The 25,138-nt window shown below is 42.1% G+C and overlaps 1 protein-coding gene across 1 annotated transcript; it reads right to left on the bottom strand.

Moving 5' to 3' along the window:
* Window positions 1-1,943: 1,943 nt before the first annotated feature.
* LOC119778377 (calpain-1 catalytic subunit-like) lies at window positions 1,944-24,408 on the bottom strand. Its single transcript, XM_038277568.1, has 16 exons — window positions 24,287-24,408; window positions 18,048-18,299; window positions 17,879-17,948; window positions 17,677-17,795; window positions 15,057-15,190; window positions 14,793-14,967; window positions 14,588-14,662; window positions 14,400-14,485; window positions 14,213-14,287; window positions 13,938-14,098; window positions 4,542-4,699; window positions 3,011-3,022; window positions 2,606-2,935; window positions 2,465-2,533; window positions 2,219-2,276; window positions 1,944-2,137 (listed from the first exon to the last, which is right to left on the bottom strand). Exons 2-13 carry the CDS (start codon window positions 18,282-18,284, stop codon window positions 2,726-2,728), a joined length of 1,512 nt encoding a protein of 503 aa, XP_038133496.1. The 5' UTR covers window positions 18,285-18,299; window positions 24,287-24,408; the 3' UTR covers window positions 1,944-2,137; window positions 2,219-2,276; window positions 2,465-2,533; window positions 2,606-2,725.
* Between the last annotated feature and the right edge of the window lie 730 nt (window positions 24,409-25,138).

Here is a 25,138-nt window from a genome sequence, read left to right as displayed (position 1 = left end):
CCTGATTCCTCTACCTTAATTTGTTATTTCTTTCACCTGCCATTTTTCCTTCCTGCCGCAATTATCATTTATTCCTAATTTATTCCTCACCTGTTTCCTTTGGTTTATATTCTGTTCAGCCTGAGCATTCGGGGGCAGATCATTATTTAGATTTTTGTTTGTCTGTTTAGGTCTGTTTGTTCCAAGGTTCATGTCCTGGATACTGGCGCCCAGTGGAAAGAAGGTTTTCTGTCAGTCTCGTCTCCGGCCCCTTCCACAGTTCCTCCCTTGCTGAGTCCTCTGGGTTTTTGGCTCTATACGTGGGGAGGATCAGTTTTTATTCCAGTAAGCCTGGCTCCAAAGTGTACACCAGTTTAAAGGTCCTGTTTAAGTTCTGGTTCAACGTCCTGTATTGGTTACCCTCTTCCACTGAGCTTGCTCTTCTGTACCTGATCATGTATGCTCCTGTCACGCCTGGTCAGGCTTCTGGACTCTGCCTGGACTCTGAACTTGCCTGAGAGCTCTACGATGCCTGGAAGCCTGGATCCTGCTTGGTTCTGAATCGCTGTCCAGGATCGGCTTCCTGCTAATCCTTTGTAGCTGCAGCACCGGGGACACTTGGAGCTGTCAGCCCATCTGCTGGTTCGCGCCCCCTTCAAGGCTGATGGACTGAACTAGTAAGTGACTCACTGAGATTATCATATTCTGTCAGATGATCGTGGTCACTTATCTGTGTTTTTCCCACAGAGTGTCTGAGATTGGGCGGTGCCCCGCCCCCCTCCTGCAGCATCCGCGAGCCGCAGATCCTAGCAGCTCCACTTTAATTTCAGTTTGTTTGTTTTATTTTTAATAAACGTTTTGAACTTTCCTACTGACTGTCTCACCTTGAATACTGGGTCCATCTGTCCCCATTTTATGACAATGTACCTTTTCATTTGGATCTTTATCCAAACATAAACAGAATTCAATGAAATATTAGCTTTTTTTGTTGTTTTTGCGGCACTAGTGGCAAATTTTTTTTCGACAGTAGGCTGACATGAGACATGGAAAAAGACCACAGGTCGGATTCGAAGCCGGTTTGCCCGTGTTGAAGACTAAGTTCTCCGTACATGGGTAATGCACGCTAACCGCTGCGCCACCTGCACACCCCTTAAATATTTGCTGTTGATATAATTTAGGGATTCCTTTTGGTACAAGTTAAAGAATTTTTAGCATCACCTGTTGTCAGCTGGAAGAAATAAAATCTTCATTGTCAGATAAAGGTTTTTTTTTTTTTTTTTATTCATGCTGTCAGGCTGTTTCTGTTTATCTTTTCATGGCTGTACACGCCAGGCCGTACTTAATGTCAGCACGTTGCCGTAAAACTCCACCAAAGCAACTTGGATTTGTTCCTCTTAGTACCAGGCTGGTTCAGGGAAAGTCTTCCTTTAAATGGGCTTTATCACTTATTAATGCAAGAGAAATCTGAAAAGAACCCCTTATTCATGTTTAGATGAAGCATTATGCTCCAAGTGTTTGTTTCTCAGGGCACTACCACTTCCTGCTGGCAGCTTTTATCACCACTGGAAGCTTTAATGATGGGAGATATCATCTAAATCTTTCTGCCTCTAGCTAGCCTTAGCATAGCACTGCTAACATTACTACTGTCAGTATTAACGAGGCTGGGTTCTCTGGCGTTAATCCACTTGGCAAATCCAAATGCTTTAGCAGCTTTAGCTTCTGCTGTAACAAATTAATCGAGTGCTTTGCATGTATTATCCTCAAGGCATCAAATATCTTTGATCTTAGCAGATTCTTCTTTCTTTTCATACATCAGCTTAATGTTTCTGACCTGTTTGGCTTAATGGTTTCCCATACAGACGTAACATACATAGGTAGTAAGTACGCACAGTGTGCTTCGTTTACCGACCACTAGAGCAACGGTTGAACTGATTAACTGTATGTAACCAGAACGAGCTACTAGCAGGTTAATTAAGTAATTATCGTATTTTTTTGTTCAGTTTATCTTTGTCTAATCTAAATAGTTCTAGATGAAAATGGGAGAAGCCTGCTGTCTTGTTAGAGCAGGTCGTATACTCAGCTTTAGAGCAGGATACATCCATGAGAGCCACCATGCTCCTGCAAGCGTCGATGCTGAAGCCTTCAGATATCAGGTCTTCTAAAGGACAGAAAGAAGAACAGCCATTAACAGGGTTAGAGTCTCATGGTGATGCACAGAGACATATTTCAAGATTGAAACCTTTCAGAAGCTTCTCATTTAAAATCCTCTGGACTTGCTCAGCATCCACTTCTTCATACTAGAGAAAAGAAATTATACTGAAGATGTGAAATGTTTTAGAGGTCCGATTTAATCACAGCATGTCCACAGCTTGGCTGAAACATCATGGCTCAGAACATCCCAGCAGAACCAACTGTTTTATGTCACTCTGAGTCATTGTGTTTGCGTCACATCAGAAACAAGCTGATGTTCAAAATATGAATCTACCTTGTCTGAATATTGACGAAACAGAACTTGTTTTTTTTCATCCAGCTGCCTGATCTCCAGCTTCATCGTCTGAAAGACAAACACGTTAAGCCTCCTTCATCTCATAAAAGGGCAAACAGGATGTCATGATTGGTCACCTACTTTCTCACATGGCTTAGACAAGATCTCACCAGAGTTTTCGCTTGGGAAGAAGACATTTTTCCTAATTAGAAGCTAATAAAGTATAAAACAACACATATAGATGCAGAGAGTAGAGACATACTAGCAGAGGGTCTCTGTCCTGCAGTTAATGGTCAGGATGAATGAAGATGTCTCATTGGGATTGAAGGTGGATGGCACGATCACGTATTCCCCAGGCATCAAAGTGAGGAACTCCATCACTTCACGCGCATTAATGAAGGTTTTAGTTTGGGCAGCAGGTTTTTGGGCGCTAAAGAAGGAAGCTGGAAATTTTCCTTTGTGGGGCTGATCCTGTGGCACCACAAGGGCATCTCAGAAACTGCTCTCATTGAATATAAATGCTGTGGCAGTTTGGGCGGGTCCTACCTTTTCCTTCACCTGAGAGCAGATCAGTCAGAATGTTGGAAAGAGCAAAGAAATGGTTCCATCAGCTGGTTTTTAAAATTAAAACACAAAATACATCTAAAATACAACCAGATGGTACTTGCAGCATCCAAAAAAATGGTTCTATAGGATACTTACACGCTATCCAGGACATCTACATGAAATACCAGCTATCTACTGTATACTAGGGTTCACTGCAGTAATCAAAGGTACCCATTATGGCACATACCAGACATTAATGGGGATGTAACTACATGCTAACAACAGATTACCTACATGGTAGCTGCTGTATATTTATAAATATTAGTATGTAATGCTTTTACAGGATCCAACAGCAGCGTATAAACGGAACAGGCTGTAATACTGGTAGGGCCTCCATGAAGGGGAGCAGAACCAGAGCTGTTGTTCAACTTTATAGGAAAACTGTGGATCTGTTTTTATGTCTTCTTGTCAGGTTGAGTCTTTGGCTCTTGGCTCTGGTCTGTTACATTTTTAGTTGGATTTTTGGATTTTGCCTCTGTTATGATTCTTTGCATTAAAACTACAAGAAATAACCTCTCTGCCTCTGCATTTGGGTCCTCTAAACCACAACGAAGATGTGACAGATAATAAATAATTACAATAGTCCAGCCTTGAAGTAACAAACGCATGGACTAGTTTCTCAGCATCACCCCTGGACAGGAGATTGCTCATTTTTGCAATATTCCTCAGATGAAAGAAGGAAATTCTAGAAACCTCTTTGATCTGGGATTTAAATGACAGGTCCTGATCAAAAACAACACCAAGATTTTTTACTTTATTATCTGAAATCAGTTTAATCCCATCCAAATGAAGTGACTGGCTATCAGCTTCTTTTTCAGAGACTCTGGTCCAAACACTATAACTTCTGTTTTGTCTGCCTTCAGAAGCAGAAAAATGGACCCCAACCACCTAATGACCCATATGTCCCGTTTTAACAGGGCAGTATTTAAACACAGAAAGCTTTAGAGCCCTGCAGATTGTGCAAAACCCTGCTGCTTGTATTTTCGGCAAAGCAGGGAAATATCTGCTTGCCTCTTTGGTGGCTTCCTTTCTAGGTTTGAGCTGATTTCAAGGTGCCAATCAACACAATCTATCATGGAAGAATTGTATTAACATACTTCTGCCCCTTGTTCTAAGGAAACTATCGTCGTGATGGTCCTGAAAATGAACAAACATTTTCATTTCAGGGGCCGGAGGTGTGGACTCCTCTGGATATCAGACAGGCAGCTTCTTTAGAGGCTTTTAGAGCTAAAGATCAGCCTATTCTCCAGTTGTTCTGATCTGTTTTATCTGCCTATTTAGCACTTTGATTTAAATCTTTTCACAAATACAGTTGCTATAGAAAGCTCAGATTCTGTGAAAACATTTGGGGGTGGTCCACTTCCTCTAATAGTAATGCTTCCATTTGGAGCTAGTTGCATATAAAGAGTCAAGCCTAGAGAGTAGATGGTGTTTCTGTTTAGTTTAACTTAGTTAAACAGGCCAACTGTACCTCAAAAACCGTGAACCCAATGTGGAAGTTTTGCACCAAGCGTCTGTTTCTCTTGTCAGGTTTCTGCATGAGAGACACCAGCATGTTTTTCGCAGCAGTTCTGGTTGAAATTTCTTTCCACACCTTGATTCGGAACTGTGGATTGGTCCAGAAGGTCTCTGGAAGATAAAAGAGAGAAGTGGAGTAATGAGGATGGACTCTACTGGTTCCTCTACTTAACACTCTGTTATTGGTGATGTGGTGGTTTAAAACTGAGGTTACAAGGATCTCTACGGATCATGCTTCCCTGCAGCTGGGGTCAGTCATGTTGGATCAATCACTTCCTTTGAGCCTCTATCTTTCACTGATTCTTGAAACTTTTTTCATGAATAAAAAGAGTCAAGGTTATAATCAGGGGGTCCTTTGCACATGTGTAAGGTTCTTTTAAAGGTTTAGTTTATATTAAATGAATTTTATGATTATATGCTGGCCCATTGCCTTCAAAATCAGTTGTCCTTGGATAGGAGAAAATCATTTCAACTTGATTTAAAAAAACAAGAAGTAATAACTGAATTGAATAACATCTTTACCATATGAAAGAGTACATTGTAATAAGTATTTAAAGCTATAAAAAGGGAGTTTTGAAAAATATTATTTTGTGATTGCTCAAAATGTTTCCCATACATTTGTCAGACATGTATAAAAAGCAATAAAATCAGGCAACTAAAAGTTCAACTACATTCCTGATGACCCCATTTTCAAATCATCAGCTTTACTGCAGGCTTCAAGTTCACTCAAGCTCTTGTAAGTTTGCTATTTTCTCTTAAACTTGTTCATATTTTTGGACACTGCTAATGTCAGAAACATAACATGTCTACATGGTCTCTTTTGTATAAGAAATATTAGATTAGATTATAACATAAATGTTTCATTTTTAAGAAGAGGTCTAAAATAGCTAACAACAGAGGGGAGGGATTTATCCCTTAATTTCCCTGATCCAAATTTCATCTTTTATCTGGCCAAGCCAGTAATCTGCAAACACTCAACCAAGCTCTGCCTCCGCCAAGCCCTCAGCCTGCCGACAGCCTCTGGACCCTCAAGGTCGCCCACCTCAGCCTGGTCCTCAAGAGAGAGGAAGAGAGAGAGAGCCAAGCCTGGAATCTTCCCGCCAGCATTCTGACAGCCTCTGCCCAGCTCTCAGCTCTCCTCCTGCCAGCACAGGGTTCCCAACCTGAAACCTGCCCGCTAGCACTCAGACTGTCTCAGCCAAGGTACACTATATTGCCAAAAGTATTTGCTCACCTGCCTTGACTCACATATGAGCTTAAGTGACATCCCGTTCCTAATCCATAGGGTTCAATATGACGTCGGTCCACCCTTTGCAGCTAGAACAGCTTCAACTCTTCTGGGAAGGCTGTCCACAAGGTTTAGGAGTGTGTTTATGGGAATTTTTGACCATTCTTCCAGAAGAGCATTTGTGAGGTCGCACACTGATGTTGGACGAGAAGGCCTGGCTCTCAGTCTCCGCTCTAATTCATCCCAAAGGTGTTCTATCGGGTTGAGGTCAGGACTCTGTGCAGGCCAGTCAAGTTCATCCACACCAGACTCTGTCATCCATGTCTTTATGGACCTTGCTTTGTGCACTGGTGCACAGTCATGTTGGAAGAGGAAGGGGCCAGCTCCAAACTGTTCCCACAAAGTTGGGAGCATGGAATTGTCCAAAATGTCTTGGTATGCTGAAGCATTCAGAGTTCCTTTCACTGGAACTAAGGGGCCAAGCCCAGCTCCTGAAAAACAACCCCACACCATAATCCCCCCTCCACCAAACTTTACACTTGGCACAATGCAGTCAGACAAGTACCGTTCTCCTGGCAACCGCCAAACCCAGACCCGTCCATCAGATTGCCAGATGGAGAAGCGCGATTCGTCACTCCAGAGAACGCGTCTCCACTGCTCTAGAGTCCAGTGGCGGCGTGCTTTACACCACCGCATCCGACGCTTTGCATTGCACTTGGTGATGTATGGCTTGGATGCAGCTGCTCGACCATGGAAACCCATTCCATGAAGCTCTCTGCGCACTGTTCTATAGCTAATCTGAAGGCCACATGAAGTTTGGAGGTCTGTAGTGATTGACTCTGCAGAAAGTTGGCGACCTCTTCGCACTATGCGCGTCAGCATCCGCTGACCCCGCTCCGTCAGTTTACGTGGCCTACCACTTCGTGGCTGAGTTGCTGTCGTTCCCAAACACTTCCATTTTCTTATAATACAGCTGACAGTTGACTGTGGAATATTTAGGAGCGAGGAAATTTCACGACTGGATTTGTTGCACAGGTGGCATCCTATCATAGTTCCACGCTGGAATTCACTGAGCTCCTGAGAGCGACCCATTCTTTCACAAATGTTTGTAAAAACAGTCTGCATGCCTAGGTGCTTGAATTTATACACCTGTGGCCATGGAAGTGATTGGAACACCTGATTCCAATAATTTGGATGGGTGAGCAAATACTTTTGGCAATATAGTGTATTAGTTCACCTCCTGTCAGTACTCAGCTCTGCTAGCCCTCAGCCCTCGGCCTGCCAACAGCCTCTGGATCCACAAGGTTCCCCCCCTCTCTGCAGCTCAGCTCATCCCCAGACCAGCGGGGAACCAAATCCTGATCAGTGTCCCAAACCCTGGACTTGTTTTCTTAGTTAACATTCCTTTAAATAAACCTTTAAACTTTACCCTGTCTCCGAGTGGTTCTGCATATGGGCTAGAGCCCCTCACCCACTATGACACTGATAGGGTCATCATAGTGGGAGATTTTAACATCCATGCTGACATTGAAGGCGATAGCTTAAGAGCAGCCTTTAATGCTATCTTAGACACTATTGGCTTTGTTCAAAATGTGAATAGTCCCACACATTCTCATCTTCATGCTTTGGATCTTGTGCTGACATATGGCATAGAATGTGAAGAAATAACAGTATGTCTATTTTACAAAATAATCCGTGGTCTGTCATCTCCTCCACTCAGTCAGTTTGTGACAATCAGGAACACACCAACAGTAACACGAGGGTCGGCTAGAGGAGACTGTGTTGTTCCTCTGCGTAAAAGTGCTTTTAGTGCTATCATTAACAAGCCATGCTGCCACTTGTGTCTCTGCTGTGTGTATGTATGTATATATATATATATATATATATATATATATATATATATATATATATATATATATATATATATATATATATATATATATAGTTTAAATGTTTTATTCTATTTTATGAACCTCTGTAGTCCAGCGAACACTTATTCTGTATTTTAAATCAGTTTTGAGGAGTTATAGCTGTTTTTCTTTCTTAAAAATATTTGTATTTTTCATTGTAGAATGCTTACTGTTGTGTTTTTATAAATGACAAGGTTGCACCGGTACATTGCTGAACAGCAAAGACCTTGGTCTATAACAATATACCTTCAGATTTTGTAATTTAACAAACTTTTTATTTTCAAAATTAAAACCCATTTTATCCAAATTCCTAAGAATCAGTGCCTCATTAGAATGACAAAGCATTTGTTTTGCTGGAGTCTAAACATTTTTTTTTTACTTCTAGCTGTTTAATCCTCTGATTGAGTGTCTCCTGTGCAGTAACCCCGTAGCTCCACCCCCACTCAGGCCTTGGTTAATGCTTAGCTCATTTTGTTTTGTACACATTTACTCTCTATTCTGAAACCTGTGCCGTATTTTTTATTACTGTGTGTTATATAGTGATTATATTATTGCATAAAGAAGCATTTAATGAGCACTGATCCAAAGTCTGTGCCTGACAGATAAAGTCCATTGTCATTGGCAATTAGAGCTTTGTCATGCCTCTATTTAAACAGATATTCAGTCAAACTGAAATTTGAACCTTAACTGTTTTTCATTGGGACCTTTGTGGATTTTTTACACTACAGTGCGGAGGTATTTATCCCCTTTAAGTGACAGAGCAGTGCAGAACATGAGGATGTAGAGGGTAAACTTCCACCAAAGTCTCTTGCTGCAAAACAAGCACAAGGGGGCAATAGAGGATAATTAAAGAACCCAGCACTGGTAGAAATGGACTACAAAGACACACAACACAAATAAACTTAAAAATAAACCCAAGCAGTGTTGGGATCCAGAGGCTTGCCCACCAGAGGGTGCCGAGGATCCCTTCCTGATTGTTTGTTTTTCTGTCCTCTATCCGCGATTGTACCTGAGGTAGTCATGGAATCTGAACCGGGTTTAGACTGCTTTGATCCAGTTGAACTCTCTGAATTAGCAAAATTATTGTCTTCATCTAAGCCTTCAACTTGTATGTTAGATCCAGTTCCAACCAGGTTATTTAAGGAGGTATTCCCTTTGATCTCCTCCTCCATTTTAGATGTGATTAATCTATCTCTGTTACAGGGATATGTACCTAAAGCTTTTAAGGTTGCTGTAATTAAACCTCTGCTTAAGAAACCGTCTCTTGACCCAGATGACTTGGTCAATTATAGACCTATATCCAATCTTCCTTTCTTATCCCAAATTCTTGAGAAAGTAGTTGCCAAACAAGTTTGCGATCACTTACACCATAATGAACTTTTTGAAGAGTTTCAGTCTGGCTTTAGAGCTCATCATAGCACTGAAACAGCTCTGGTGAAAGTCACTAATGATATTCTCATGGCCTCAGATAATGGACTTGTATCTGTGCTCGTCCTGTTGGATCTCAGTGCTGCATTTGATCCAGTTGACCATAATATTCTTTTAGAAAGACTTGAATATTTTGTTGGAATTAAAGGAACAGCACTAGACTGGTTTAAATCTTATCTATCTGATCGAATTCAGTTTGTTCATGTTAATGATAGATCTTCAACACGCTCACAGGTTACCTGTGGAGTACCACAGGGATCAGTGCTAGGACCAATTCTCTTTACTTTATACATGCTCCCAATTGGTAGAGTTATTGGACAGCATGGGATTAATTTCCACTGTTATGCTGATGATACCCAGCTATATCTGTCTATAAATCCAGATGAAGCTAACCCATTACATAGATTACAGGCATGTCTTGAAGACATAAAAACCTGGATGACTCTTAACTTTCTGCTTCTGAATGCAGACAAAACAGAAGTTATAGTCTTTGGACCAGAGTCTCTGAAAAAGAAATTGATTAGCCAGTCACTTCATTTGGATGGGATTAAACTGATTTCAGATAATAAAGTAAAAAATCTTGGTGTTAATTTTGATCAGGACCTGTCATTTAAATCCCATATCAAATAGGTTTCTAGAATTTCCTTCTTTCATCTGAGGAACATTGCAAAAATTAGAAATCTCCTGTCCAGGGGTGATGCTGAGAAACTAGTCCATGCATTTGTTACTTCAAGGCTGGACTATTGTAATTCTTTACTATCAGGAAGTCCACAAACTGTAGTTAAAAGCCTTCAGCTGATCCAAAATGCTGCAGCCAGAGTTCTAATGAAAATGAAAAAGAGAGATCATATCTCTCCTATCCTGGCTTCTCTTCATTGGCTTCCTGTTAAATCAAGAATAGAATTTAAAATCCTCCTTCTCACATATAAAGCCTTGAGTGGCCAGGCTCCATCTTATATCAGAGATCTGATTGTTCCTTATGTTCCTAACAGAGCACTTCCCTCTCAATCTGCAGGTTTACTAGTGGTTCCTAGAATTTCTAAAAGTAGAATGGGAGGCAGATCTTTTAGTTATCAGGCTCCTCTCCTGTGGAACCAACTACCAGTTTTAGTCCGTGAGGCAGACACCCTGTCTACTTTTAAGGCTAGACTTAAAACTTTCCTTTTTGATAAAGCTTATAGTTAGAGTGGCTCAGGTTATCCTGAGCTATCTCTATAGTCATGCTGCTATAGGCTTAGACTTTTGGAGGACATAGGGATCCCCATTTCATCATTCTGCTTCATTCTCTCTCTGTTCTCCTATTCTGCAGAATCTGTTAGTTCAATCTCTAACCTTCTGCTCTCTCTGCTTTTCCTCAGAGTAGCTTTGCCTCGTCTGTTCCTGTTTGGCTGTGACGTCATCCTGGAAAGAAACATCAGCTGTGCTGCTTCTATCAACACCCTTGTTTATAGATGTTGGAGATCGGCCTGTTTTCCAGTGTGGTCCTGTTTCTCTGACCGTGACTGAGTGGATGTGCTCTCTTCGTCCTCTGGCATGGGAGCTGCCTTGGAGCTCGTCTGCCTGGCTGCGTGTTTCCTGGACGGGGCCGCCTTTTACAGCTGCTTTTTGTATCTCTGCTTCTGTCTCCTTGAACCCCAGTCGGCCTCGGCAGATGGCCGCTCACACTGAGCCTGGTTCTGCTGGAGGTTTCTTCCTGTTAAAAGGGAGTTTTTCCTCTCCACTGTCGCTACAAGCATGCTTAGTGTGGGGGATTGTATTTGAGTCAATGAGTCAATGTAATCAACTGGTTTTCCTTAGATAGAAAACTTTGTATCAATTTGACTGTATGATCTGGTTGAACTGTAAAGTGCCTTGAGATGACATGTGTTGTGAATTTGGCGCTATATAAATAAACTGAATTGAATTGAATTGAATTGTTTGGTTCTGGAGTGCTGTCTACCTTCCTCCACTAGAGGGTGTACTGGATCTCCTGAACCTGGAGCTGTCTTCACCAGCTGATTCTCATCTGCTCATCAGGGGACCAGTATTTAAGTGGACTGTGGACAACACTCCGACGCCAGAGTGTTTGTTAATCACGGTACAGCAACCCTGAGCCAACCAGCCTGTCTTATTTTCTGACTCCACTGTAACCAGAACCAGAACCTGACCAGTTGTGTCTTCTCTGCTTCTAGAAAGAAACCTGACTAAACCCTGGGACTCTGGAGGAGTCTCCATTGCCGAACTCTGCCTGCTGCATCTCAAGAGCTCTGGAGGAGCTCATAGTCAGAAGCCTGCCAATCTGCTCTTGACTGAACCCTGGAAACTCTGGAAGAGTCTCCCTTGTTGAAATCTGCCTACCGCATCTCAGGAGCTCTGGAGGAGCTCATCTTCAGAAACCTGCCTTCCTGCTCTTGGTAGCCAACCAGGAGATCTACAGCCTGAATCTGCCTGCCTGTTCTCTAGGTGAGAACTTAGAGCAACTTAAGGACTGAGCCTCAGCTAGTCAGAAGCCTAGCCCTGCTGCTGCCTAGCCCTCTGCTAATCCCTCTGCCCCTGGACTCCTCTGGTTACCTCTCTCCACCGCTCAGCCAGAATCACAGATCAGAGAATCCTGTATGATCAGCCCGGACCCGTTTCAGTATCAGTAACCATAGACAGGTTCACCCCACCTAGGGACCGGCCACCTCTCTTTATGCTCCCTCTCATAGGAACATCTCTGTGCTAAGTGCTGTGCCCATTCCCCCCGTCCTGCCCTGCCACCGCTGGCTGGCGCCTGGGCTCGGTGGCGCCTGGGCTCGCTGATGCACTGGTGGGGCTCGGTGTTTGGGGGTGGATTATTCTTGGCAGCCTCTCCACGGGGCCTGGGTCCTCGGGGTCTGGCCAGGGCTCCCGTCGGGGGGTCGGACATGCCTTGGGCCTTGGGTCCCTGGGCCCATGGCTGGATCCACTTCAGGGTGGCTGGCTGCCAGCGGAGCCCATGGACTCGTTCCTGTGGCTCCCGGGGGCGGCGGCATTGCAGTGGCGGGGGGATTTCCTCTGGGTTGTCTCTCCTCCTCCCTTGGTGGGGGGGGGGGGGGGGGGGGGGGGGGTATTTCCTTGGTTGGCCTCTCCTGTGCACCTTTGCTCCTGGGGTCCCTCTGGGCGTCTGGGGCTTTGGGTCCCCTGGGGCTCGCCTTAGTGCTCTGGAGGGGTGCGTCTTTAGTTCTCCACAACCACTATTGAGCATTTCTTCTTTGGATAAACTTTACATGCACAAGTGCACCCTCACAAACAAGTACAGGTGCTTGTTTCCAGGTACTTAGAGATTCATTTCCATAAAGAAAGCACATATTCCTATCTTCAACTACCACAGTATACATGTCAGATTAAATAATACTACTTATACTTCAGTGATAGTATCTAGGTGTTACTATATTGTATGTCTCGTACCATGTCCGTTGGTTGTGCTGTTATTTTATATCTCTTTCCAAGTGATGAAGCAGACTGAAGATGTTTCATCATTATCTCTCTTTTATCTCCTCTTTCTTTAATCGTTTATCCTTTTTTATGTTTTTCTTTTCCTGTTCTACCTACATTGCAGTGTCCATATAATTTGTAATACTCCCTGCATAATTATAATAAAGCTATTTATATGCATACAGCAAGCGGAACACTTTGGCAATAGCCCTACTGCTCCACATGTTTAATTAAAATCTGTTGGGCTCTTTTTTGGCATCAAGACAATTATTCTTATTGCCACATCACCAGACAGGCAGTGCTAACCACTGCAGCACTGTGCAGCCCAAAATGTGAAACAATCTTAACCAATTTGTTGACAAAAGCTTTGCACAGTTATATGACTAAAAACTGACAAAGAAATAGAAATTTGGTAGCATATTCAAGTTGATAGCGTTATTAGTATTTTATTATATAAGTTATTATAGTGTAATAGATCGTATTTCACTTTTCTGACCAGTTCTACACTGTTATGTTTATGTAGTAAAATGGTGAGATGGTTATTTATGCCTAAATATTGAGGCTGAGCAGAACAGAAGTACTTGGATCTGTTTTTCTGCATCATTAAGATGGAATCCTTCACATTTTTGTTCCAACCAGAAAAGGATTCAAACATGTTTAAAAATCTTGTTCAACCAGTGGAATTTGAGACATAAAGTAAGAAGTTGTTGGCATAAAGTCCTACTCCCTTCCTATGTTCACCAGTAAGAAGGGATGAGCTCTAAGTGGCAATGAAAAGTGGTGCAATGGGAACAGCAATGGTGATACTGACCATCTTTGGCAGCATTTTCATGTTAAAAGTTGGACTTAGCTCTTACACTGGCAATTAGGGCATTGCATGGTAATTTGTTCCACCAAATAAACTTTGAGCAAAAGTTAAGTAGAAATATTCCCCCTCCACTCTGGGGAAGGCTTTTTCATCATCTTGTGATTCAGGTTTGAGCAGCATGAGGTTGAGCAAGTGGCGTTCTTTGGAGGAGATTTGGGTTTGGTAAGCAGAGGTCGAGGGGGCCAGTTAAGGTTTCAGCCAGTGGTTTGATGTCACTATTAGCAAACGGACAGGTTGCCAGCTGCTGGCTTTAGGATGAGTGATATTGATGCTTGAGGTAAAGTCAAAGGAAGGGTGCCAAGTTCAAAGGAGACATTAAACATGTCAAATAATCGGGGAGCTAGCCGGTCAGAGAAGGTCCTGGCTTTAACTGCCATCTAGTTTTTCTGGAATTAGCAACAACTGAGAGGAAGACTAATTGATCAAAGAATTGGTTTGTTGATATAGTGTCTGATTAGGCTTTCTAAGTAATCAGATTACCTCTATTATTCATGCAACCTCCAGCTGTTGTTCCTGCGACCCACCGGCCCTCAGCTATAGAGCTCCTCCAGAGGCCAGAGGAATCTTCATCCAGGAAGTCTGGATTCAGACCGCACAGGTCCAGCTCTGTGTAGAATTCACAGAGATCCTCCAGTGTCATCCTGTGACAATATATTAATAATTTCAACTGAACATAGGCTTAAATGTAAACTTTCATAGGAAAAATAATTGTTCCTATTAAAGGTTTTATGAATGATTTGCCCTGATTTACTTACCAAAACTCCCCATCTTCAGCCACTGAAAGGCATTTTTCCCGGTCTTGGGGGCTCACAGTTTTCCATATTGAAGACCTGTCAGAGACACTACTTGTTATTTATTTACTGCTTAGGCCCCAGAGTTTTCAGGCGGAATTAAACGCAGTTTTATTAATCAAATGTCTGATCACTCTGGATTTGTTCTCACTGATCACTCCAATCTCCGTTCCACTCCCCCTTTCCCCAGGGATTCCACAGACGCACTATTTTCACAGGTTTCCCTCTGCTCATCACCTGAGCAACATCACAAAATCCATCACTATCATAAACTCAGTTATTTAATAGAGGAAAATAACTCTTATGTAAAGATCTGATCATGGCTGTTGGCGTCTTCACCTGTATGACACCCGTCACTGTGTAAGCGTGGCCCTGAACCAGCCCGTTGGGGCATAAGCTGAGAGAGGGGGACTCCTGAAAATAACAAATCAATAACAGAAAAGTAAACAGCAGTAAATTAAATCAAATAAAACTAACTGAACTTTTGGAGGTGCACATAATTAAAATCTTAAAAGCATTGTTTATATGTAGGTTTCTTGGTTACCCCTTTTGGTGTACTACAGCCCATCAAAGCACCAAAGCGTCCAGCCCTAGACATTGACTCCCACAGGTCTGAAGGAGGATTGGACAGCTGGATACACATATGGACACCTCCAGTGAAGTCCACCATAGCCTCGGCAAGAGTTCCAGCATTCATGTCAGCATAGGAGCCACAAACCCTCATGGTAGAAATTGGGAAAAATGCTCATTTAGTGCAAAAAGCAAAGAGCCAGAACAGCAGAATATTAGAAAGAATGAGTGTATGTACTTGGCATATGCTTTCTCAAGGAGGGAGGGCCAGAACTCATTCTGTTTCTTTGACTGAACAAAGATTGGTCTTCCATTAATAGTTGGCAGTTTGTCATCGATTACAACATCCACCCACTTTCCAAATCTCCAAAACTAAATTCAAAAAAGGATTGGAAAGAAAGCTTTATTCGCTGAAAAATATTAATTTGTGATCAGAAGTTTTAATGAGAATTTGGTACTGATGTCAAAGAGATGATGTATTAATGGTTTTTAACATTTTTTTCCTGAGCAACTGTAGATTAAAACATAATTGATTCAGTTCATTACGTGAACAAACTGAAATCGGTCAGATTATTTAATTCCTACAAAATGTTCTTTTTAACAGAATATTATGATCAACTGGATCAAATGCAGAACTTAGATCTAACAGGACGAGCACAGATACAATCCATTATCTGAGGCCATGAGAATATCATTAGTGACTTTCACCAGAGCTGTTTCAGTGCTATGATGAGCTCTAAAGCCAGACTGAAACTCTTCAAAAAGTTCATTATGGTGGAAGTGATGGCACACTTGTTTGGCAACTAATTACTCAAGAGTTTTAGATAAGAAAGGAAGATTGGATATAGGTCTATAATTGACCAAGTCATCTAATTCCAGCAACCTTAAAAACTTTTGGTACATATCCCTGTAACAGAGATAGATTACTCAAATCTAAAATGGAGGAGGAGATCAAAGGGAATACTTCCTTAAATAACCTGGTTGGAACTGGATCTAACATACAAGTTGAAGGCTTAGTGACTTAGTAAATGGATCAAAGCAGTCTAAACCCAGTTCAGACTTTTTGGCTACCTCAGATGCTGCCCCACCCTCAAGAGAGAAACGAATTATAGATAAAGGAGTGCTAATGATCTTATTTTTAATGGAATCAATCTTATTTATAAAGAATCCCATAAAATCATTGCTGCTAAGAGCAGGTGGAATGGACGGTTCAACTAAGCTATGGCTCTGGGTGAGTTTGGCAACTGGATTAAATAGATATATACCATTATTCTTATTGGATATCGTTTTAATAGCGTCAGATGCTCAGAAGCTCATGAGGCGCTGCTTCAGCTGCTCAAAAGGAAGCATGTCATCCATTGACTTTGCATGTGAACTAGCTGCTTCTGCTGCCTTTGCTGCTTTAGGTGTGAACATAGCAGAAGCGGCAGAGGAGCAGGCCATGAGCACCAAAACAATAGACGCCACGTTCAGTCTCATGTCAGGCTATGAAAAGAGACCCCAGAAACAATCCAGCATCTCACAGCAGGGTCTAGCCCTCTGACAGGAAAGGAATACATGGACCATCGTTACCAAGGGGCCGGGATAGTGAACCTAATCCAAACTTGCTGCCGACCAACCGGACATTATGATCATTGATCAGCAGCAGAGGATGGCCATAGTGATTGATGTGGCCATTCAAGATGATGGAAACATCAGGAAAATAACATGAAAAATTGGAGAAATACCAAGGCCTCATGGAAGAAGTAGAGAGAACCTGGAAGTTGAAGGCAGCTGTAGAGGTCATGGTCATTGGAGCATTGGGGACAGTAACCCCCACACTTGAGAAAAGGCTCCAACAGAAACCGGAAGGAAGATCAAGGATCTCTGTCCAAAATATTTGCAGTTCTAGAGAGAGCTGAGATATTGAGAGGAACTCTCAGACTTCCAGGGCTCTGGTTAAAGAGTCTGAACTGGAGATGAAGGAGTCACCCACCCCCAACCCATCAACCACTCAGACCAACCCATCGGTCCCAGCAGTTGCTGGGACCGATGGGTTGGTCACACTCAAGCTTAAGAGGGCCAGGTTCCTGCAAATTTTGGTCATGCCCTTCGTCCAAAACACATGAATAAATTGACAATTGCCCTCTTTAGCATAAGTCCCACCAACTGTACCTGATTACACTCAGGTAGGTTGAAGCAGAAACACATCGCACATCACAAAGGTGCAAGACAAGTTTGACCCGAGTGCTCTAGGGAGTCCAATCAGCTGACCGAGCAACATCCATCACACAGCATCACTAATGCTGTTAGAACGATGATAAAAGCAATCTTTGTGAATGCCTCACACCTTGTTAGATTTAAGTATTGATCCGTAAAACCCACACTGTTGATCATGAGAGGAATGTAAGGATGAGGATATTTTTAGATCTAGAAGCAGGTTTCTGAGCCTGTTTCATTTAGTGGACACATCAAGTATAGAAGGTTTGCCAGTGCCGCTTGGATTACTCTGTAATATTGAATAGTCATAATGATGTCAATCTATAAAAATAATTTAAATAATTCTCCACCTTTTCTCCAAAACCTGTGATTAATTTGATAGATCACAGCCTTAGTGTGGAAAGTAGAATGTACAGGTTTCAGGCCCTGCTTGGATGAGAAACTGCTCCATTAAACATAGACTTGATCGGTATATATCTGATGGATGATGAAGGGGAACTCTCTGCCAGTAAAAATGATCATATTAGAAATCCCCCTTTCGCTATGAAATGTTTATGTTTGAGACATCAGCTGGTTTCTGTTTTGTCTTTGACTGTAATGGATGTTTTCATTGATGAAGGGTTTGGTAGAGTTGCAACTGTAGTGTTGTTGGTATTTACCCTGAAGTGAAACAGGCCACAGTAGTTTTCCTCAAACCCTTGTTTAACAGGAACAACTTGCATGAGGATCTTATCATGAAAGGTCAGCGCACCGATAGAAGCTAGAAACCAGCAGTTTCCTGTTCAGGATCAGAGATTCAGTTATCTTGATCTCAGATGATAAGTAAAAAAAAGTTATATATAAAAATCAGAAAGACCTCACCAAGTATTCCTTGACAAAAGTCAAACCTTGAAAACTCACGAACCACGAAGGATGGATTCTGTACTATTTTCTAGTAAATAAAAATTAAATGAGAGGTTCAAGTTTAGCCTTAAATGTCACATAAACTCCACTATCTGATCAACACGATTGAACATTTGGAGACACTTACCGCAGGCCTGAGCCAAACCACATGGGCCAGATGAGAGGGGCTCAGGAGACCCTGGCCGATGGACCTCATGTCAGGAGGGAACATGTTGTCAATAAATTTGACTCTTTTGGTGATACAGAACTCCTTCAACTGCAGGTAGTCTTGGCCGAAGAGGAAGCTGGGGTTTGAGATGCTCCCCTGACCATCCTGTTTGTGACGGGCCTCTACAATGTTCAGACACACTCCTGGGGGGGGCATGACTGCAGAGGATCACTGGGAGAAAAATAAAGGTGGACATGGTTAACTAATAGTCACAGATTTTAAACATGGTGATTAGCAGTACCTTAACAGGAGGTCAGACAGCTATATTTAACAAAAATGAATGTAATAAAGAGGAACACTATAATATAAGCATCACATAAAATTAAATGTTGGATTTAAAACAATTAGAAGACAAGACATGATCAAAATGATCAAATACCATAACTATAAAGGAATTAACAGCAGGGAGCGGGGTCTGCAGGGTCTCTACAGACCTGTGGTGTCTAGGAGGTTCAAAAAGAAGGGGTGACCTTGTGGTTAGGGCATTGACATTGGAATCCAGAGGTTCTGAGTTCAAGCCCCACTCCCACCGCCTGCCACTTTGTGTCCCAGAGCAAGACCCTTAACCCCTCACTGGGCCACACAATGGCAGCTCACTGCTCCCCAAGGGAATTGATTAAATGCAAAGAATTAATTTTGTTGCTCTGTATGCTGATGAAGATTCTCAATCATCCAGGTCATAGTCATTCCATAAAAGTTCAAAAAATATCCACTGGACTTGGTTTCCAAGATTTGAAGATGTTTCTCCGCCTCTCCAGGAAACTTTGTCAATTCAATTGTCTGGATCCGCAGTGAGTTTGAGTCTTATATAGACAAAGCCTTGTATCGCTGGGAAACATGCAAATGGTAACCGATGAGTGGGTCGTTTGGTTCCATCGTTAGCCTGTAATATCTGAACCTGTCTATGATTCTGAAGGTCGGTCGTTAAGGCGGGGGAGGGTGCCGTTAAGGGGGGGATCGTCTCCTGTAATACCTGAAACCTGTCTATGATTGACAGTGTAATTCAATTCAATTCAATTCAGTTTATTTATATGGCGCCAAATTCACAACACGTCATCTCAAGGCACTTTACAGTTCAACCAGATCATACAGTCAAATTGATACAAAGTTTTCTATCTAAGGAAAACCAGTTGATTGAATTGACTCATTGACTCAAATACAATCCCTCACACTAAGCATGCTTGTAGCGACAGTGGAGAGGAAAAACTCCCTGACAATAAAACCTGAAAGAAAAGAAAAACTAAGACCATGATGGACTTTTGGGCATACAGCAGAATGTCAAAAGTGTTGTTGAAGAAACATGGAGCACAAGCAGTGATTTAAAGATGTTTCCACTGATCCATTTCCCTTGGTGTTGTTCAGGAGTCTTCATTAATATTTTTGGATAAACTGTAGCTAAATGAGTTGATACAAAATAACATTGTTTAGAAGCTTTGCTTCCTTAAGGAGGTTTTGAGTTCTAGACTTCCAACCTGGCAAAAGAAATGATATTCACTGCTTCATCATCTGTCAAAAACAGATTTTATCCTAATTTCTGATGAATGTTAGAGGAGGGTTGTACATCAGCCTAAAGCGTCATGGGCTCTCTGTTCTCTTACTTTAGCAGTTAATTATCAGATAATTCAGTTATAAATTGCAAAGAATCTTTTAGTTTCTCCTCTGTGTCGCTGAGCAGTGCTGCAGAGTGCAAACGTTTAGTTTATTTCCCTTCACATGTTGATGATTTTGTTGATGGGGTTGCTAGTTCTTTGCATACTGCCTTAGACAAAGCAGCTCCTTTGAAAAAATAAGGCCTTGTCCCATTCCTCTCACTTGGCTCTGAGAACACTCCAGTGAGTTCTCTCAACAGTGAAGTCCACTCAGTGAGGGAAGTGCAAGTGAAGATTTTGTCAATATGAAATTACACCCCAGCCCAACAGATGACGGCAATACATTGCCTTTACACTTCTGTGACGTGTTCACCTGCATCATGTGTAAACATAACGTGAGTCACAACCTGCTCCAGCAGTTATTTTACCTATTGCCTGGGTGCTGATGACCTTTCTCTGTGTGTCCAACCAGCAGAGAAGAAATGTGCAAAACCGAAGGCTGCTCCGCCATTATTTTTTTCCTTTCTACTACGTTTATCCGTTTACGATATGTGGACTAATTTACAGACACTTCTCCTGACAATCTGATCTGACAACAGGTGATGTACACATGGAGGTAGCCTGAGTATACAGGTAATCAAGAATCTCCTGCATGCCTGACTCGAGCCGAGAAATACATTGTTTAACGTCCGGACGCCACTGTCTGTCTGCCGATAGGCCGGATCATTCCATCAACGCTCAGAGCAGAGGACCCAGTAATCAGACAGACAGACAGATTTCTCAAAGAGTGTTTATCAGAAATGACGGATCTGCAGTGAACAGCTAACACGTCTAAGGCAGGAACCTCTGCATGGGGAAAAAAAAATCAAACCAGTCATCAGTGCAAAGATTTGCACAAATCATAATATTGGCTAAGTTTAGAGCATAAATAGGGAATCTAACTTCCCACTGAATACTTTTAACATTAGAATATGTCAAACACACATATGCAGCAGTTTAGGAGTCACCCATGTGTGGGTTTGTCCCTGTCATTATTGGTGATAGTGCAGCATGATTTTCCGTTTACAGCACAGTGTGTCACTACTGGGGCTGTAAGGAAGTTATTGAGTTTAACAATATACAGCCAGTAGTTGCTGATTTAAGCCTTCTGTAGCACCGCCCTGTAGATAAGAATCTAAAAAGTCTCTGAGCAGAATGGGTACAGAGGTTAGTTTCACTTTTTCCAAGCCTAGAACCATATAACCTATTTTAGCTTCACTCCACTGGCTGCCCATGCATCTTAGGATTCATTGCAAAATATTAATTTACTTTTAAAGCCTTGAATGGCCTTGCCCCACTTTACCTCTCTGAGCTGCTGCAGCCCTGCACTCCCAGCCGATCTCGCAGGTCAGCTGACCAGCTGCTCCTAGCAGTGCCTAAAGCAAGGCTTAAGCTCAGAGGGGATCAAGCGTCACCTCTTTTCTTTGGCTTTTGACACCATGTAGAGTGTTGATTTTAATTTATTTTATTTACTTTTATTTATTTTACTAATTTTATCTTTTTGTGCAGCACTTTGAAAACCTTGCATTTATTGAAATCGTGCTATATATATAAAGTGGATTGGATTGGATAACTCTGTACTGGAGGGAAGGTGAGGCCTCTACTGTGCAACTTGATAAGTAAGATCAAATTATATCAGTTTGCCTTTAACCATTTACGCTTACTAACTAAATTACTAAATCGAAAAGAGAAATTCTACTAAGTAGTTTTTAATTATTCTCTTTGTTAAGGTATCATGAGTATCACAATTTTATTTGACTTTCATTCAGTAAATTAATCTTAAAACCAGCAAAAATCTCGCTTTTGGATGTTCTTTTTCCAAAATTTTATTTAATGCATGTCATCTAAACTCACCAGTACTGTGACACCCTAACTCAAGTGATAAAATGCTATTTTAAAAGCAGAATATCTATTAATTTTGTAATAACACAGTAATAATCAGTTATTTGCATGATTGCCCATTATTCACTTTGGAAAAGTAACATTCTGTCAATATTCAATCAGCTACCAGGAACATTAAACCGTCCTGATAATTCCTGTTTCTACCCTCATCTATGATCATTAATCTGGATAAGAACCTAAAGAACTGATTAAGATCCTTAATTCAAGCTTCCTCTGCAGGGAGGCTGGGCTCTCCCTCAGAGAGAGGGTGAGGAGCTTGGTCATCAGGGAGAGACTCAGAGTAGAGCTGCTTCTCCTCCAGAGGAGTCAGCTGAGGAGGATCAGGCATCTTTATCAGACGCCTCCCTCTGAGGGGTTCCAGGGACGTCCAACCAGGAGGAGGACCAAGGGATGACCAGGACACTAAGGAGGGACTATGTCCCAGCAGAGCCAGTGGAGGTGTCTGGGTAGAGGGCGGTCTGGGGGACTCTGCTGAGACTGCTGCCCCCATGACCCATTTCCAGATAAAGAGGAAGACACCAGTGCAGATGGCTGCTCACATAGAGTCTGGTTCTGCTGGATGTTTCTTCCTGTTCAAAGGGAGTTTTTCCTCTCCACTGTCGCTACAAGCATACTTAGTGTGAGGGATTGCTGAAGAGTTAATGAGTCGATGCAATCAGCTGGTTTTCCTTAGATAAAAAAGTTTGAAAGGGCCTTGAGATGACGTGTTGTGAATTGGAACTATAGAAATAAACAAAATTAATTGAACTCAATTTGTCTTAAGCTAGAAGAAGTTTCTGCAATCTAAGGATATGTTGGATACACTGATTAAGTGAAGGCAGTGGACTAAGTGGGGAAAAAGACTGTATGCTATCAACATGGATATTGGAAGTGGACTCATAATGATCGTCTTTCCTTCTCCTTTCAGATTACCTAAACAGCCTGAAGACAATTTCTTCAGGGGGAACTTTTAGCACAACTCATGCTCTTTCAGTATAAATGGTTTTAAATAGCCCATTCCAGCTTTTCTCTTCATATAGATCACCTGACTGCTACCATTCCTAAGCAACCAATTCCTTAGATCAGTCCTCCACAAAACCATCAAGACTTTGTAGATAAGTACCTACCCTTTACCTCCCTTTATTTCTACAGTGCCGCCTCACTGAGTAGCCTGATCTTCCTATTTCCTCATTCCACTGTTAGTCTGGTTTAGTCCGGGTGTCAAAGCTTCCCTGAAACATCCTGAAGCAGACGGCACCTCCCTACAGACTGGGTTCAACAATGGTCCATAAACAGAGTTTTCTGATCTTAACTCTACTCATTTGAAAAAAAAAAAAAGAAGGAGAACAACCCAAGAACCCCGTCTCAACCCTAGAGAATGGAGGTGGAGCCATCCTTCTTTGGAGTTTTCTGATAGGGGTGCAGGACAATTACGTCGTATTGGTGGTGGTGGTGGGGGGGGGGTCTGGACCCCCTCAGTTAGGGCGTTGAAGATATGTCATGTCTGGGTCTTTGAGGTGGACTACAACCTAAATCACGAAGGCAGGGAATCTGAAGAGTCGACCTGGACCCCTCTGGCCATTTGCCAGTCTTGTAAGCCAAAGTTTCTTGACTAAATGTTACATTTTGTTTTTCTGTATCAAATACTGACACCATGCAATGATATAAGGGTAAGTTGTACTCAGAACATGTTCTGCGTTAAATGCTTTTTTTTTTTTTTGAAACATTTTTTTTCTCCCAAACTGTTTGCATTTGATCACTGCTGCACTTTATGGAAAGGAAATGTTTAAAAAAATGCACAAAACTGTTTTTTTTTTAATACACTGACAGGGTTAAGGTTATACACTGGCTTGGCCAATTCTAGTTTCTGGAATGGGCAAGTTATCTAAGTCCAACGTTTTTTTAAATTTTTTTTTTAATTGTCATTCCACTTTCACAAGTACACAGCAACAAAATGAACTCTCTGCAATTAACCCATCCCCTTGGGAAGCATTGGGTCCCCATTGTGCAGTGCCAATGGGTCCTACTCAGGGACCCAAAGTTGCAGTTGAACTCAGAACCTCAGCATTCAAACTGCAATGCCCTAACCACCAGGCCACCACTCCCCCAAAGCAGACATTAGGGTGAAGGGTCCTAAGGACACATTGGCAGCTCATACGAACCTTCCTGTTTGCAGGACGGGTGTCTTAACACTTGAGCTAGCCAGCCGCTACACATTCACAGAGACATTTAACTAAGTGTCTGGGCAATGTTGGTTCCCGTGTCCATCATTGTCCTCTAGATAACAGCCAATAGATTATTTTTTCTCCATACATTTTCCTTTTCACACCTCTTTCTATCAGTCAGGATTAAACATTCCTATCTGCCAGCATCTGTTGCTGTGACCTTCAATCAATTTTCTGAACTGAATTACCTAAAATTCACCCTTTTGATGAATAACCAGTAGTTTAACAGAGATTTTTTAAAGGAGCGGGGGGGGGCTGAATAATGTAGAGAATGTGAAACTGAGGGATAAGCAGAGAATCCAGGACATCTAAATGTATTACAGTTTCACCCCCTTAAATGAGAATAGGCTTCAGATGAAAAATGAAACTACAGCAGGTGTGTCTATCCACTCTGCTCCTGTTCAAAGAGAAAACAGTGCCTTACCTTACTGTTCCAGAGTCAAATGGTGAGAACAACGAAGCTTGCTCTGTTGTTTGTTGCCTGTGTCCACACTGAAGCTACCTGTAGCTGCCTGTGTAGACCTGGCAGTTAAAGTAAGGAGGAGGAGGACTTCCATTTATAGGACACGTTCCTGCACAGCCTGACCCATGACCCAGTTGATGTTTAGTTTGCTAAATTTATGACTTTATTACATTCTCAGAAAGACTTGTTAGTCAATTATTGATTTGGTAATGACAGTTAGAACAGCAGGATTGCAAATCAAACTTGAACCAGCTTAACTGAGGGTAGAAGAATGGTTTGAGGTTGCTTACTGATCAATTTGGAATCAAGTCTCATTCATTCCTCATCCAGGTGGAGTATTCTAACAATACCTAAATATAACACCTTCTTACCTCCAAGGTGTGTTTTTTTTATTGACATGATGACTGGAGAACAAAATAAAGTTTTTCGTAAATAAACAGTAAATAAACAGCTGTAAGAACGCTATGTGTGAGAACTCTCTGACAAATCCTGCCTTGGTGTGAGCTACACGGACAAAGAAACCCCTGGTTGCTGTGCTGAGCTGCTGCTGGATGAAACTCAAGCTTTTGTTGGGAGCTGGAGAAATTCCACCTTTCCAGCAGAGTCCGCCGTGGGTCCTCTGAGGGAGCCTCCCGCACAGCTGCAACTCGTCAAGATCATCAGAGGATCCACTACTTAAGCTGTCTTCAGACCTTGCCTCAACGCCGCAGTGTTGTTCCAGTTGGTCAGCGCTTAAGCCTGGATCCTCTGAGTAACTCGATGACTTTTGAATCCAGCTTGGATTCTAACCCTTGTCTCTGTTTTCCAGGAAAC

Source organism: Cyprinodon tularosa, unplaced genomic scaffold, assembly GCF_016077235.1.
Source record: "Cyprinodon tularosa strain WSP-4 unplaced genomic scaffold, ASM1607723v1 ctg1321, whole genome shotgun sequence".
In the NCBI taxonomy this organism is placed as follows: Eukaryota; Metazoa; Chordata; class Actinopteri; order Cyprinodontiformes; family Cyprinodontidae; genus Cyprinodon; species Cyprinodon tularosa.
This window is presented reverse-complemented; position numbering and strand designations above follow the sequence as displayed.